The 17520-nt window shown below is 45.8% G+C and overlaps 1 protein-coding gene across 4 annotated transcripts in view; it reads right to left on the bottom strand.

Annotated features, from left to right (window-relative positions):
• Positions 1-1368: 1368 nt before the first annotated feature.
• ADA2 (adenosine deaminase 2) overlaps positions 1369-17520 on the bottom strand; it is a 68855-nt gene continuing 52703 nt past the window's right edge. For all 4 annotated transcript variants that reach the window (XM_090043459.1, XM_090043456.1, XM_090043458.1 and 1 more), the window contains 7 exons: positions 16642-16852; positions 13045-13172; positions 11614-11704; positions 10555-10663; positions 10127-10284; positions 5428-5630; positions 1369-4694 (listed from right to left, as the gene is read on the bottom strand). In XM_090043459.1, the coding sequence (XP_089899585.1) occupies positions 4586-4694; positions 5428-5630; positions 10127-10284; positions 10555-10663; positions 11614-11704; positions 13045-13172; positions 16642-16852 (1009 nt within the window). In that variant the 3' untranslated portion in view covers positions 1369-4585. The remainder of the gene's footprint in view (positions 4695-5427; positions 5631-10126; positions 10285-10554; positions 10664-11613; positions 11705-13044; positions 13173-16641; positions 16853-17520) is intronic.

Raw genomic sequence — 17520 nt, forward strand, 5'->3', positions numbered from 1 at the left:
TGTGTTCCCACGTAAAGTTTGCAGCATAAAGTATTATCCTACGGCAGAAGCACACAGACAAGTAACACACATACTATTTCTATTAGCCCCTCTCCCCACCACCCTCCACTGGGCCTGTGGCATCTGCAACACAGATAGCAGCCCTCATATTTGCAGTCCAATTTCTTACACACAAGCTCTTATGGTGGGAGTCCCCAACAAACTGCTTCTCACATTCTTGCTTTCCTGTCCTGCATAGCCCAACATCTCTGATACAACTCAGTCTGTTATCTTTTTGATCTAAAGATGGGCAAGTGAAAGGGAAAGAAAACACAGTAAATTGTATTTCATATGGGAAAGGCACAGCTCAGACCTTTACTTATCTGCTTATTAGAAGAGAGAAAAGACTTGATTGTTGTTACTGCTACTGGAACAACTGGAAAGCTATAAAAAGAAGAGTGACTGTAGTTAGCCAACTAGGCTTTGCAGGGCTAAGTGTCTAATTGTTTATTCCCTGTCTACAGGACTGTCTCCAAAGAGCAGGTCTTTCCCTATAGGTTACTAAAGTGACCAACAGGGGAGGATTTTCCCTTTGGGGAGGCACTTGGTCTTGACATCTCTCCAACACTAAGAGTTCAGTGGTGATCATTAAAGTGAGGCATTGCCTGGATCTGGAATTCACTTTGGCCCTGTTGTTGAGATCATGACCAACATGAAGTTTAGACCCAAAGACTCGTTTGGGTCCATCACTTCAGCTGCTGTCTGGGCTGTGCCTGATTGCTGTATAGAGCACTGATAAGGTGGTTCCTCAATTTTGCTGAGACACCGAAGCACAGCTTATATCAGACTAAGCTGTATGCTTTGTAGAACAGAGTGGATTAGTCACCTGGAGTCCCTTGGGTATGAGATTCATTTGCTTCCATCTGGTCAGGAAGAAGTTACCTGAACATACCTGAGCAAGTTTCTTGTGTAGATTTATTGTAGTCCATTTCATTTGGCTGAGTGTGGTGCCCTCCATGAGCAGAAACACATAGATAGCCATGTTAAGTCAAGTAGAAGGCAAGGTAAATTTGCAACTTATAAACTATCAAAAGTGTGTGTGTGTGTGTGTGTGTGTGTGTGTGTGTGTGTGTACGACAAATTTTTGTGAGCTGAGGCTCACAAGTGCTAAAGTGTAGCAGAGTACCTGCATAGTGTTACCATTAGGTAATATCTGTGTGATGATGTGAAAAAATCCTCAGTGAGACTATGAGATTTCCTGCTTTAGGAATGAGATTCTGACAGGTGCAAAGTACCTCTTACTCCCCTGGAACAGCTGAGGAATGATCCTTTAGTAAAGTGGTATTTTGAGACAGAGAAAAAAAATCACAACCAAAACAGGTTTAGAGATTCATATATAGTTTATTAAGTTCTGAAAGAGCCAAAATCAGGACTCTTAGTATGTTTGTATAGCTCTTAGCACAGTGGGGATCTGACTCCTCCTTGGGATCAAAATCCTCAAAGCATCACCAGCAATAAGAGATGGTTTTAGACCAAACCCCATGTTCAAAGCTCAGCCAGTCTCTAGAGATACTTGAATCCTAGCATGGCTCCCTCTACCTGGTTCTTGTTCCAAAATGGTCCACCAAAATCCATGGATTTTCACATCCCTAAAGTTGAGGAAGTTTGGATCCCACATCAGATTCTGCAGCTGGGCTCTCTCTGTGGAATAAGGCAAATGCTACAGGAGATAAACCACCCCCAGCAGTGAAGCAGTCCAAGCCAGGCCTCCTCCCACCTGTTGCTTATGGAAACTGGATGTGGCACCTGCTGTGGGTGAAGTTCAGCCATTGCTAGAGTTGCTTAGGAGAATTTCATGTCACAGACCCCACTCAGAAGAGAAAGACAGATAGAAACGTAGCACAGATCCACAAGCAGAGGAACCAGGGACTCCATTCAGTTCAGACTTACTACATGAAAAAATCTGGTTATGATGATAAAGAAAAAGCTTTCTGCAGTCAGATTCACAAAGCAAGATTTCTCTTGTGGTAGAGCAAATCACTGGGCTGGGCACTAATCCAAAGATGGGTAAATCTAACATGACAGTTCACCTCCCTGTAGCCTCCATTCAAGGTAACCATTTGGAGAATTTCATATCCCCTTGGTTCTGCACAATGTAAACCTGCCAATTAATATAGAACCCATAGTTATGAGAAGCACCACTCACTGAAAGGCTCAAAGTGCTGGGATCTTCACACCAGACTGCCTGTCAAGAAGCATGAGTCCCTGCACATTTATATCAAGATGCATACCAGGCACTTGGCTACAAACTCCATCAGCTGTAGCCCATTAAGATCGCAGCTGGAGTCTGGCAGGGGTAGACCAGATCCTACAGCTAAAACTTTTGGATGGTTATGGAAGCAAATGGCTCAAAGGCCCAGAGGCTGAACCTGCAAGAGAATCGTGGAGTGTATGGCACTTATTCCCAAGCCCAGAGGTTTCTCATAAATCTGGAAATGGAGTATACACCATTGAACCTGCCCTAGAGATATCAGAGTACCTTCTACAGTCATATTCATAGTTACCCTTTCCCTAACATCAAAGAATTGCACCAAAGGGAGAACCAACTCGCTGGAGAATGAGAGCTCCTCCTTCATTCACACACAGGAAATCTGAAATTTACTCAACAGGCCCAAAAGTACCTAGACTGAGCCCAACCACAAACATGTCACCCATTCTCATATGTTTTCCTCACTATTACATTAGTCCCACAGCCACTATTTTTAATCTGAAACTATGTCACACCCCACTACAATACTACATTACAGTGTACTTTTCATTAATATTATGTCATTATGGCTTTCTTAAACCTCTGAACCTGCACCGAGTAAGACTTGTTTAGGGTTCAGGAGCAGCTGTGGGTAGTACAGGAAGAACATGAAGATACATGAGCCACAGATGATGAAATGGGGGTCATTGTGCTTGAGAAGGAACTGATGATGAGTGACACACAGATGTGTTACCTGCCTACTTCCCCATTTTCTGTGCTTTGCATTGGTGGGCCATACAGTCTAGTGATCTAAAATTACCCATATATTTTGAATGAGCATGTCCAGAGGCATTTTTAGGCTGGATGAATTTTTGAGAATTTAAAATTGCATTCGTTGTGTACCTGTGACATAGATGAACCACCTTTGTTATATGTGTAGCATTTTGACTAAGATCAATGGAAATAAAATACAATGGCTAGGCAGCTCAGGACATCTAACACACATTTTAACATGAGCAAACTAGTCTGAATGATAAATCAAAAAATTCGAGGCCTACCAAGTCTCATGCATTAAGGAGAGAGGCATTTGGAACATTTAGGAACAGTTGTAAAGTCTTTGCAACAGACCCTTAGCTGGTATAAATCAGTGCAGTTCCATCGAAGTCAGAGATGTCTCAATTTCCAACACTAGAAGAACTGCCCCTTTATGTATCACACTAAAAAAATTCACTGAGTCTGCTGAAGTGACATCTTAAGAGGAATTTTTTGAAGTCTCCTTCATTCACAATTGTCAGGTCTGCAGTTATTCTGGCCAAATGCTTTCTATTTCTCCTGTATTTACTGTTTTTTTAAGAGTTTCTATTTGTTTGGTAACTGTGCTGTTGCTGCTTTCCCTTTCTTCTGCTGAGTTGGTGACTGAAGGACACTGCAATGGTATTAGATATCAACAGCCAAAGTCTAGTTCTCTGCTAGGCTGGAGATCCAATTATTATGAACTCAGGATCTGAAACAGAGCAGACTCAGGGGCAGATACTACCTTGGGATCAAACAGCACAGACCCATGTTGAATCCCACTGAAACATGGGTGCAGGGGCATCTGCTACTGGATCCCAATTCAAAGTTAGAGTTTTTTATTTAATCTGGATACAAGAAGTTCCTTCTGAAGTCAGAGGCCACTTCTCCAGGTGAAGAAGCCTTTTGGAGTCTGTACCAAGGTGAATGGAAAAAGAAGCTGCACCTTCTTCCTGAAAGCATTTTAGCCATGAAAGTGCTTGTACAGCTCCATCAGCTTGCTTCTAGCCTTCACAGTTCCTGAAATACCAAGCCCTAGAACAAGTCCTGACTCTTCAGTCTAATCGTGCTACTCTTGGCAGCAGCCCTGAGGTTGCACATAACACGAGTGAGTTATTTTCATTCTCTGCTTTCCTGAAAGTCAAGGTTAGTGGCCCAAATGGCAGGATGTTTGTCTGAGCAACTTCCCGAGGAGACACCTGTGTTGGAATGATAAGGTGAAATGCCGAGCTACTTGTAGTCAGAACTCCAACAGACTGCCATTTCAAAGGGGGGTTCCCTGAGTGAAGACTTTAGGATTTGGCCCATCATGGTTTGAACAGCATTTTGATCATTTCCTGCAGGTTTAAATTTGTGTTTTGTAGGCTTGTTGTTGTCCTTCATCTGAGACTTTTATAGAGGGGCTTGTGCTGTTTATAACTCCAATTGGTCAAAACCACCCAGCTCCTAGTGAAGGTTGGAGGTCCACCTACTCATACTATGTGGAAAAAGAACGCTCTCAGTGCTAGCAGTGGCCATTGTTCACTCCAGCTTGCTACATTCTCTTTGGCCTGGGTCTTTTCCCTCTTAGAGCTCTCTTGGGAAAACACCAGAGAAGTCAGCTATAAACTGGTTCCATTTTTTCTGCCAGACCTCTTCAGCTTTAGCTTTCTCCTCTGGCTGCATGGAGCTGTATCTGCAGGGGGAAAAGGAACTGGGATCAGACTGGGACAGAAGGGGAGGGACAGCGTACTTCAGGATAAGTGACCAAAATGAAGAAAAAGAGAGAGAGAGAGAGAGAGAGAGATGGAGGCTTACTCTTGCCTCAGCTACAAGTTTAGAAGCATCCCCTGGACTTATTCCTATATGGCAGAAAATAGAAGGTCCCTCACAACTCTGTTGGAACACTAGGGTTGATATGGGTATTGATACCAGATCTGGCAAAGGATTCAGGTATATGCAAGAAGGGAGAACAGACACACAGGGAAAACAGACAAAGAGATGTTCTATTAACCAAGCACAGAGTAGATGGTAGGATCCCCAAAGTCCTGTGCTATGGGGCATTTAAAAAGAGAATTTTGAGTCTACATGTGTGCCCAACTGCACAGTTGTTACTGCATAGTCATTTAGTACTTACCTTAGAAAGTACTAAATGACTGTACAGTAATCACTGATATTGTGCAGTCCCAATGCCGCACAGATCATTTCACAGTAGTTCGCTGCTATTGCACAGCAGCTGCATTACAGTTCATGCCTGCTGACACTATGTCGCTGTAGCAACGAGCTACATAGCATCTTGTGTAGATGCACTCGCAGAGTGCTAGCCCATCTGCAAAGGGGCTTAGGTGCAAAAAGTAAAACAGGTGGGCGTACTGGGCAGCCAGGCATCTCTCTTGGTATAAACCCAGAGTGTGAGAGCAGCAACTCACTTTAGAGAGTTCAGTGCCAATTGTTTCAAGGTCCTCAGATCAGCATTCATCCCTCCAATGCCCATGAACACTTCATAGAAGTCATACGACACTCCCTTTGCTCCAAAGACAGATGGGTCATCTGGACTGACCACTATGGGGTGTCCATCAGCAATCAGCTCAGCAGCAGGATGGTTCCTCAGATCAGATACTAACTTCAGGACCTTGGTGGTGGGGAAGAAGCCAGGATGAGTTATTCAGTTCTATATACTTCTACTGTAAATGTATACATTCATGGTAACCTCTTCAGCGACTGTGTTTTTATTATGCATTTGCCAGCACTTAGCACAATGTAGTGTGTGACATGGTTTCTTCCCCCACAGGTACACTGCTGTCTGTTTTCCCTCCTTCTGTGCCCCCAGGGACTTGCATATCACATTTAGTTCTATTTCAAACTAAAGCCTTTCTTTCTTTTGAATCTAGTTTATTAACTATTATGAAGCAAAAGGTACCTGTCCTCCACCCTTCTTATCCAGGCTTCCTCAGGACATTCTTGCTTGTCCCCCTCCAGGCTTTATAGGCACTTGTATCAGGTCTCTGCCCTTCCTAAGCCCCTCACTAAATCTAGTCCCAAGCTTCTGACCTTTGTTTTGGAGAGCTGTCTCCCCTTAGACAAGAGCCCTATACTGGATTGACTCCTGCTCCCATTCCAGTGTAGTCCTTCCCTCTCTCACTCCTTCCTGCATTTTACATCGCTGTCCCCTGCAACAACTTAAATTCCTCTTAATCCCACACTGGGGAGAGTTTTGACTGATCACTAAATTAAGTCTGTTTCCACAAATTCCAACATGTTGATTTTTTTTTCCTGATAAATCCCTGCCCACAAAATGTTTTATTGTTCCTGCTCCGACTGGCAGGTCAAGGAGGCCTCGCAGGTCCTAGCCAGAGCCTGCTGCTGTTGCAGGATCCTACTCTAGACCACAAACATTGTCACCTCCTGTATCCCGGGGTACTAAAACCCGTATAGCAGCAAGGACCTTCCTATTTCTTGGGCATATTAAGGTTAATTAGCCCAAGCTCCCATGGCTAAACTGCTTGCAATCCCCAAGATAGCTCAGATATCTCTAACACTTCCACAGATCTGTATCTTTAAACGTGTTAAACTGTTCCTGGCTCTAATACAACTAGTTTATCACATGTTAAAGATATGTTATTTTGTCTACACAAAACTACAAATCCTAATTTAGACAACTGCTGTTATTAAGGTGTAGCTAAAGTCTCCTAGACGAGTGGTGCCCAACCTTCCAGCCCCACAGACAGGATGAATGGCTTGGACTCAGTCCGTGGACCAGATCCCATATGGGGTTGGTCCATGGGTATGATCCACTACACTGGCTTGACCCTGGATCTGGCTGTGTGCCAGCCAAACCCTGTGAGCCCAGATCTGTCTGCAGAGCAACCCTGTGCATCAGCCCCACCATGCACCTGCATGAAATAGCACACAGGGCCACATTATTTGACCCACAGCACTCCTCATGGAGCCAGAAATTTGGCAACAGGTAACTGGAAATTAACATTGTCCTCACCTTTCACCAAATTTCTGAACCAACAAGTAGCCCCATGGGCTAAATGACACAGTTCTATAGGTCAAAGACTGAGCGCCACTGTCCTAGACTGAACCAAGAGTTTTGTTTTATACAGCCCCACAGTCACTCATGTAACTCCATGCTCTATTTATCTGATGACCAACATTTCTAAAACTCTAGCTTTAAATGGGCCACATCCCTGTAATGGATATGCTGGAGTATACGCATACCCACATGACCAACTTCCTATTATATCCCTCTTGGCACCAACACGATGTAACTAACAATTCAAATCCCTGATTTTATCTTCCGGGAGAGAAAGAGGACATGGAGCACCTCATTTGGGATTGGGGTTGGAGCTGGAGCCACAGAAGCTCCCCCACCACTCCACATGCCCCTTTCCCATGCTCCTTCTGCTCTGTGCATCCCTTTCCCCATACTTCCCCTGCACTTCATGCCCCTTCCCTCCACTCTTTCACTCCACACTCCCTTTCCCCTGTGCCCTACATGTCCTTTTCCCTCTGCCCCTTCCCCACATTGCCCTCATTCCGTGTGTCCCTTCCCCATGATCCCCCTGCCAGCCCTTCCCCTATGCTCCCCCCTGCACTATGTACCCAGGTTACCTCCCACACCACACACTCTATCCCCATGTGGCAGAAAGTGTGAATAGGTGAATGGCACAGGGGTGAACATAGGGAATGGGCATGTGGTGTGGGGGGAGCACACAGAGAGGAGTACATAGGGGAAGGGGGACGTGGAATGAGAGAAGCACAGGAAAGGAGTGCAGGGATGGATGCATACTGCATAGTGCAGGAGGGACCATGGAGGAAAGGACACACTCCCCTCACTCCACATGTCCCTTCCCCTATGCCTCCCTTTGCTCTGTGCAGCCTTTCCCACTGCAACCCTCCACCGCCCTTTCCCCTGTGGTCCCCCCATACCACCCACCCCTTCCCCATCCTCTCCAATGCACCCCTTACCTGCCACATGAGCCACCCTGGCCCCCTCCAGAGCCAAAGCAGCTCCTTGCCTGGCCCATACTCCCTAAAATGATAGAGTATCATGGGGCATGCTGAATGGGGGGAACCTCGTATTATATTCGATTAAATATTGTATGGTCATCAGAACCCCCCACACAGAAAAATATATCTGTTTCCACCCACCTTCCTAAAGCAGAACACTGTCACTAAGAGCATCCGGGAATGTCTCCTTGCTAAAAGGGAGGCATATACCCAATGGAGAGATGGGGTCATCGCCAAGAAGGACTATGTTATAGTCGCCCGAGGATGTAGGGGGGCAGTCAGGAGGGCCAAGGCAGAGTTGGAGATAGGACTAGCTTCCCGGATTAAGGACAATAAGAAGTCCTTCTTCAAATACATAGGGGGTAAAAAGAGGGTCCCGGGTAATGTGGGGCCCCTGCAGGACACGATGGGCAACTTAGTCATCACGCCAGATGACAAAGCTAACATATTTAACGATTTCTTTGCCTCTGTCTTCCTAAGTAGGGACCAGTTCAGCCACCTCCCTGCTGGGCCCCCCTCGGGCCCCGAGAGAGACACGCCTGGGCCAAGGGTTAGCGAGGAGTTAGTTAGGGTACTTCTGGAGAAGCTGGACGTGTTCAAGTCCGCTGGTCCGGACGATCTTCACCCTAGGGTTCTACAGGAACTGGCTGAGGTCATTGCGGGACCCCTGGCACGGCTCTATGAGCACTCGTGGTGCTCTGGCGAGGTGCCGGAGGACTGGAAGAGGGCCAATGTGGTCCCTATCTTCAAAAAGGGAAAAAAAGAGGACCCGGGAAATTACAGGCCAGTTAGTCTGACCTCAATCCCGGGTAAGCTCTTTGAAAAAATTATCCTGGCACACATCCAGGAGGGCCTTGCGGGGGAATGCATGCTCAGGGGCAACCAACATGGGTTTATCAGTGGCAGGTCTTGTCAGACCAACCTGGTGGCCTTTTACGATCAGGTCACCAAATCATTAGACGCAGGGGTTGCTGTGGATGTAGTCTTTTTGGACTTCCGGAAGGCTTTCGACACTGTCTCTCACCCTGTCCTCATCAAAAAGCTGAGAGACTGTGGATGAGGGGGTAGAAAGCACCCTGTTCAAGTTTGCTGATGACACTAAGATGTGGGGGGATGTGGGTGCACTAGAAGGGTGCAATAGGCTACAAGCTGACCTTGACAGGTTGCAACGGTGGGCGGATGAGAATAGGATGGGGTTTAACACTGATAAGTGCAAGGTGTTGCACATGGGGAGGAAGATCCTCCACATAACATCCTCCCAGAACGGAGACGGAAAAGGATCTTGGAGTCGTCATTGACTCCACGATGAACATGGGCCGGCAGTGTGGGGAGGCAGTCAAGAAGGCCAATCGTACCCTATCATGCATCCACAGATGCATCTCGAGCAGGTCCAGGGAGGTGATCCTCCCCCTCTATGCGGCACTGGTCAGGCCGCAGCTGGAGTACTGCGTCCAGTTCTGGGCGCCACACTTCAAGAGGGACGTGGACAATATGGAAAGAGTTCAGAGGAGGGCCACTCGTATGATCAGGGGTCAGCAGGGCAGGCCTTATGAGGATAGGCTATGGGACCTGAACCTGTTTAGCCTCCACAAGAGAAGGCTAAGGGGGGACCTTGTGGCCTGCTACAAACTGGTCGGGGGGATCAGCAGGTATTGGGGGAGTCCCTGTTCCCCCGTGCGCTGCCAGGAGTGACCAGGAATAACGGTCACAAACTGGCGGAGGGTAAGTTTAGATTAGATATTAGGAGGCGCTACTTCACAGTCAGGGTGGCTAGGGCCTGGAACCAGCTTCCAGGGGAAGTGGTGCAGGCTCCGAGCCTGGGGATTTTTAAAAGGAAGTTAGATGAGCACCTTGCCGGGGTCATCTGACCCCGGTGACCTTTCCTGGCAAAATGAGTCAGAATAGATGGTCATGCAACAGGACAGGATCACCTGGACCTGTGTTATTATAACACAGATACTCCATGCTATCCCAACCCTTAGCTACCGCACATACAAAAACAAACACATGTTGAGGAACATCGTGTTGCAGGTCACCTATCAAATGCTAAAATGTCTGTTCCAAGGTCCCAGCTCCTGGCTTCAGACAAAAGATTTCTCAGGTCAGTTCTACCTGGTTAGAGATTGGACAGACTTCTATAGGAACGTCCATCTTCCGGGACAAGTTCCTGGCTACCGGATGTTTACTGAGGGTAAGTCCATGGCCAATCCGGCTAGTATTCAACAGCAAAGCATCCAGTACATTGTTGTCTGCAGAGGTTCCTTGCCAGTCTGAGGAGAGAAAGCAAGCTATAGACCAAACGCAGTTCTATATAGAAACAAACAACCTTCTAAAACAGGTAGATGGCTTAAATAAATGCCCCAATATAGACTAATAGCATTCCTCACAACTAGTTTCAGTTTTTCTCCTCCACCTATCAGACCACCTTATGCCTGGGACGCTGTAAAGCACAGACGGGCACCAAGTGAACAAATAATACATTGAGTATAAATACATCATTCCAGCAATAGAGATGGAGAGGATTTTGTCCTCATGCTTACCAGTCTCACCAGCATGGAAAAAGTAAGGCAAATGGACTCCTAGAGAATATGGAATGGTCAGGATATCCTTCAGCTCCCAGAGAGAGTGTCCTTCATCCTCATACCCAACCTGGGAAGAAGGAAAATGATTCTGAATATGCAGGGGGTGATCACTTAGTTAACAGTGAGCTTGAAACAACCCTATGTTTCTAACTGCACTGACATTTCAGAACTGTATTTCCACTTCTATTAAATACTCTGGATCAGAGCTACAGCTGAAGAAAATTGCCTTCATTCTATTCACTTCAGTAGAACTGTATTGGTTGATAGTAGCTTAGAGTCTGGCCCTTTGCTCAAGATATTCCATACACATGGGATTAGCAAGAATTTAGGGTAGCCATTAAAGATACCAGTACATACCATTGCCATTGCATCAGATTAGATTTTACATATTTTTTTGCTAATCACTACTGAAAAGGAAGGGGTCTTATTTTTGAGAAAGTAGATAATACAAAAGCAGAAAGCCTAGGACAGAGGTTACTGCCCCTTGCTCTTCGCCCTGACAGATCATCCAATATTATAGATTGTGCTTGCTGTCAAGGAGAAAGGTAATCAACATCAGCATTCCTGGAAATGGTTTTCTTAGGCAGTCTTCCCTTATGCCAGTCCCAAAATAAACTATTGCAATACCTGAGCTTGGTGCTCAGGAAGGGGTGTTTTTGATCAAGTGGGTGTCAGTCTTCCCTCTAGGGATTCCTGCACTCTCAGGTGCTGTTGTGCTGCAAGCATCCTTGAATGGAGTTGAGATTGGTATTGCTGGTGGTTGCTTCACCTCCTGAACACAGGAGGTTATAAGTTTTGCTCTGACATATTAAACAGGTACTTTACCCCAGAAGGGCTGCATTTCAGCAGTGGGTACCTTTGGAAATAAAATGTTGTGAGATCCTACAAGCTGAAAGGCATATGCTGTAGCAGGGCAACATATCAGAAGTGGACATTGCTATATTCGGTGTGTACCAGTAATCACACCCCAGCCCTTCTAATGTTATATAAGAAACTAAGCAAGAAAAACAAGGTTACCAGATCAAACCCTGCTAAAGTGTCCGGGAACTGGGCTCTGAGCAACATGGCTGTGTAGATGGCTTCTTTAATCTGGGAAACATTCAGCATTCTACAGAAACAAGGGAGACAGAGAAAGGTGCTGGTGCTTACTTCCATGAGACTGATTTCTCAGGTACTACAAACTGGCAGCTTAAGGGAGCAGCCAAAAACATTATCAATGCCTGAATCAGACTAAAAGAATACTATGACAGAGCAGAGTTTGAGTGTTTTCGTAGCTGTGATGGTCCAGGAAGTATATGAGGGACAAGGGGTTTTTATGATCTTTTATTAAATCAACTGAATAGTTGGGACAAAAGTTTGACAAGCTTTTGGGCACATCCTGCCCTTCCTCAGGTATTATGAAAGAGATATAGAAAAAGCCTAAATGACTGTGCAGTTATCCAGGGGGAACCAAGAGTTGTGAGATGAGGCAGTACCTTTAATTTGACTAACTTGTCTAATGGGGATAGAGAAGAGACAAGTTTTCAAGCTTCAAGAACCCTTTTCCAGGTCTAGGAAAGAAGCAGCCACATTCCAGGCTAAGTAGACATTAGAACTATTGCTTTAGTTTAACCTAACCATGTTAATGAATTTGAAAGGGAAGTGGGCAGTTACCACCTGTGAAACAAAGAGAAGTTAACAGAGGGAGGTAAGTTATAGTGAGCCATAAAACCAAGTCTCTGTTAAGTCCATGGTTTTTGGTGTCCAATAAAGTTACAGATAAAGACCCATCTTCTGGGGGTATTGTGCAAGTTTCCTTTGATGACAAGGACTGTGAAGTCATAGGTGTTTTGTGAAAAGAGTTCTCTCATCTCCCTGTACAACAGGGCCCCAACAGCACTTCTACCAGGGTGGACTCACAGGCCAATTTACTCACTACACAGCAGACTGGTCTTTTGAGGAAATGTTGAAATATGTTCTGTGTTTATTGTGCTGGGGTTTTTCCCTTTTTGTCTTTTAAACTGTACTTCAGAGTTAACTTGCTGAAGAATCTGCTAGCCTGGAATATTTATAAAGGCTAAAGGATGCATGGTCCCTGTACAGTACCAACAACTCTGGCTGTTCTGCCACTGCTCCTGCTTCTGCAGAAATGGAGGCTACATCAAAACCCAGGGCTTTGAGAAAATGCACTTCTTTCTCAATGTGTTCACATATAGAAAATGACTACAAACACTCCACCTCAGCCACTGACACATGCTGGGTAGTACTAATACTCTAGGCCTCACCATACCTGGAATCAACACTGTCAGCATCACTTCTAGGTTATCAGTAAGAAACTAGTGATAACATCTCTTTCTGTTGTCACCTACTATACTTTTTTATATTCATTGCTCCCACCTGCACCATAACATGACTGTTTACACAGATCATTCTTACACACACACCCCTAACTAGGGCATCAGCTCCTACCTGTGTGCTGTAAATATAATCTTTGCTCCAATAAAATCGGGATGATCTTTAACAAACTGCCTCGTCACCTCCCGATATGTCACCACAGACCAGGATTTGTTGTGTGTGGTACCATCCAGTTCATACACCTGGGGGAAGAACAAACACATCCAAACAAAAGGTAAAACAGAGCAGTCTGTGATTATATAGGAGGCAGAAATGAAATTTGAGGGAAGGCTGGAACAAATCCGAAGTAACTTGTGGTTCAGATTAGAAAGGCAGGTGTGTGCCAAGGGGAAAAAAAGGACAAGTCATATTGTTCAGTATATTTTTTTCTTGAAGGCATCATTGAACAGCAGTTTGGTTTCCTGATGTATCACACAAGAATCAGGCTTCTTAACATACGTATATAGCAAGGAAGAGCCACTGAGGTATGGAAGTCTTGGGAAGAACACACGTTCTTGCTTCTGAACACATCACAGTCTGGAGTACAGTACTTTAACTACACATTTGATTGTTCACAAGGATGCTGTTTTACCACGGGCAGCCTATTAATGATGGCAGACAGGACAGCAAGGGAAAGAAGGGAAGGGTTGGTCTTCCAGTAAGGCACTGGATTAGGACTCAGGAGTTTGGGTTGCCACTAGGACTCCAGTGCCCATTTCTGCCAGAGATCTTCTGGGTGACTTAAGACAAGTTGCTTAATTTCTCAGTAAACTGCAAATAACCCTTGATAACAGTTCTTTTGGTGTACCCTGGAGAGAACAATACTTCTTTTCTCTCACCCTTTCTCTCATCCATTTAGTTTGGGAGCTCTCCAGTGCAAAGGTCCCAATTTCAGCTGAGGCAGCTACTACCTATTACTGTAACAGGGAGCCCTAACCCTTTTACTGAGAAAGGGCTGAAGAATGAGATGAACCCGAAGGTCTCTTTAGGAACAAGCCTTTTGTGGCCTGGAGGGACAAGGCAGTTTGAACTTGGCTTTGGAGCAAGTAAGGGGCCTCACCCCCTTCAAAACCCAGCAGAGCAGAAGTCTCCAGTCAGTGGAAGCTGCAAAGGAGGAAAGGACGGGTGCACATGGCAGTAAACAGTCCAGGGAGGATAAAAGCTAGAGGAGTAGGGCTACCAGCTTCTATGGGTAATAAGCTACCTAGGGACAGGTTTCACAAACACTAAGCCACAGACCAGAAATAAGCTAAGGGCAGCAAGCTGGTACGGAAGCTGCTTAGTTAGAAACAATTGACCCAGGACTATGAGGACACCTCTTGTGAAGCAGCTTAAAGGTAAAGGAGGCTGCAGATTGGATAATGGGACACCCCTGCAAGGGGGCTGAGAAGCAGGGATGGGCTGAGAAGCAGGGGTCAGCTGACCAGCAGGGGTGGGGCTGGCCAGTATATAGGCTCACCCCAGGGCAAATAGGGTGTTTTAGCCTGGGAGGAGAGGAGCTTTCCTGTAAAATGTGGGGAGTTAAGCTCTACAGGGAGAGCAGGAGCCCTTAGTTAGGGTACAGAAGCCTCTTCCTGTCGGTGAGCGTGTCCAGATGGGGGTAAATGTTTTGGTTAATGCTTGTTTTTGTCCACTCAGGGAGGGTGTGTTTCTGTTAAGAGTCTGTTTATAGAAACCAGTAGCTTAGGAGTGCCTATAAGGGGTAGTTTGGAGGCCACACAATAGGGTGCTTTGGCACATGCTGCAGTTTTGAGTTGTACAAGAGCCAGGACCCTGAATCAGAGTGGCTGAAGCTAGAACAGAGGGACTGAAGCCAAAGCAGAGACCAGAAGCCTGAAAGAATGGAGACGGGGCCAGGGGCCTCCAGGAACAGGAGCTGGCAGGGCTAGCAGGCCTGGTGAAAAGAGACTAGGGCCTGTGATAGATGGGGGTGGCTACTGAGCCATGATTGCCTTTGCTGTTTCCCCACTAGCTATGAAGAGCCAGTGGCTGAGACTACTGCAAGGCATGCAGCACCAAATTCCCTAAAAGATTTGAGGGCAACCTCCCTGGATATTAAGGCTGGATCAAGGCAAAATGGGCAAGTTCAAAAGAAGAAGATCACAAAGGGATGGGGGAGTGCAGGATTAGTCTGCAATTAGAAGCATCTGAGCCACCTGCTGAGCAGATCCTGTCACAACTACTAATAATAAACAGAAGAGGTCCTATCCTAAAATTATAATGGATGGGCACTAAAATCTGCCGCGGTGCCCTGCTTTATTATTACACTTACATCCTGCTCTATCCAGAATGGCTCAGAGTTGTTTATAAGAAACAAAACCAGACTCCCCAGTTGCCACTCTCAAACTTTAAAAATCAACCTGGCCCACTTCTACTTCCCTTCCTGTCATCCAGAAGAGCAAATCCCCAACCACCATGTACATCTAGATGTGAGATCTCCTCTCGCTATGTACTTCCTCTGTGTTCCTCCCCGCCCTCTACAGAGTCTTTGGCTTCCCTTAAAATGCATATCCTCTCCTTCCCTCAACAAACACTTTTTTAATTTAATGTTGGAACAGGGAGCTAATGGAAAGCCCTTCCACCTCCACTTCAGGGCAATAACAAAGGGCTTCTTCCAGGAGTCCCTGGAAACTGAAGTCTTATTTCTCTACATAGGCAAATGCAGGGCGAAATTCTCCCAAATGCCGTGGGCTGAAAACAGACAACAGGTTCAATTTGAAATTGAAGTCTGTCTCCTTTTGTAATGAACCCCAGACCTTACAGAGGAAGAAACCCATTTTCTCACATCAAGTTACCTGTGAAGTATCCAAATTAACATGTTGCCTTGGAACAATCCATCTAAACCTTCTGTCATATCTTAAACTAATCAACCCCCCTTAAACGGGGTTGTCTGTATTTAGCCTTGGAGATGATATGGCAAGAGCATTCTGCAAGTGTGAAGCTAGTTCAGTCTCTGTGTTCATAACATAACCTGATTGCTGAAACACAGGCATCTGAGGCTGTTTAGGATTCTGGAATAGTTACAGTAGCCACATTAGAGAAACTGTAACAAACAAAATTTAACAATTTAAATATCAATATTATTTTCCTTAGCTTTCAGTGCTAATTAAGCAAAATGGAGAGTTCGTACCTCTCAGCAGTATCGTTTCAAGCCGTCTGCACTCCCTACAAAATAACACCCCATCAGGTCATGTTCTGTCGATGTTTGTATTGTTTCACCTATTTAAGAATATTTTCCTGGAATAAGGTAAGCTGTTGTTCAAAGTGCTATTACTATTCCTGAATAACTGCACATGATGACACATTGACTCTGCCCAAGATGTTATTTTGGAAGAGCTAAAGTGGAAAAAACTATTCAGAAATAGCTCTGCCACTCAGTTTCTCCATGAAGACAAGCCTTAATCTTGCCTTCACGATCATAAAGGCTAGATGCAATCTTTATAAAGAAAAAGCAGTGAAGAGTAGATGCTACAATAAAACTAAACAGCAATTAAACCTAAAATCTTGCCTGTTTTCCATGTTCTGCCTAATTATATCTTTACCTAAAACTATGAAATGAAACATGCTTTTCCTGGCCACCAGGTCAAGTGTACAAGGTTGTGAATCTTGGGGCTGCAGAAAAGTTAGAGAAACAACATCTTGCAGGAATCCAGAGAACCAAAAAGTGCATACCTGTGGGAGTATTGCTCTTATCTCGACATACTGGATGTTATCCTTGTAGAGTTCCAGCAGCCCCTGATAGAAATAGGCCTTGAACACGGGTGCATAGCAGATGAGGTCAGAAGCAGTGAGAAAGGCATTTTCAAATTTTTTCCAAATAAAAGCCTGAGTTGGGTAGGCCACCTCTGGATCATCTGTCACCAGAGTCAGGTTCTTCAGCAAGCTAGAAAAAGATGGGGGTGGAAAAGGAAGCAGAACAGTTAATTTGGGAGCCTATGACACAAGTTGTCCCCTGTGTGCCCTAGAAACACAAAACATAATCCTTCCAATGCAGATCTGAGCCTCCACTAAAGGGCAAACTGTGTAAATGTGGAATTCTGACACACCACAATCTCCACTGGTGTTTTAGATCAAGTGCTCAACCTGAGAGCCAAATGTGGCCTTGGTATCAGGCCCATGGGGCTCCCCATGGGTTAAGCAGTTTGATGTTGGAGGAGCAGGGCAGCACTGTCACCCCTCCCTGCTGCCAAAATCCCAAGCCCCATGAGGTGGGTTGGAACCAAGCTATAACTCCTCCCCTACACAGCTAGATCAGGGCCCGGCCATTCCCCCTTCCCTCCGCACGGCCAGGTTGGGGCTGCACCCCCTTCCCCTCCCAACCCCCCATGGGATCAGGCTATGCCCCTTTCTCTCCACCTGGCTAGGTTGGGGCTGGATCGTGCGCTCTTCCACCACATCTGGTCAGCTTGGGGCCTGGGTACACTCCCTCCTCCAACACAGTTGGGTCAGGCCCCCTTCTCCTTGGGGCTGGGCTGCCCTCTTTCCTCTGCACAGCTGGATACAGTCCTGCTGCACCTGCCCTGGGCACTGGATTTGGTCCACTGGCCAGAT

Source organism: Crocodylus siamensis, chromosome 4 (genome assembly GCF_052110815.1).
Source record: "Crocodylus siamensis isolate JL-2025a chromosome 4, ASM5211081v1, whole genome shotgun sequence".
In the NCBI taxonomy this organism is placed as follows: domain Eukaryota; kingdom Metazoa; phylum Chordata; order Crocodylia; family Crocodylidae; genus Crocodylus; species Crocodylus siamensis.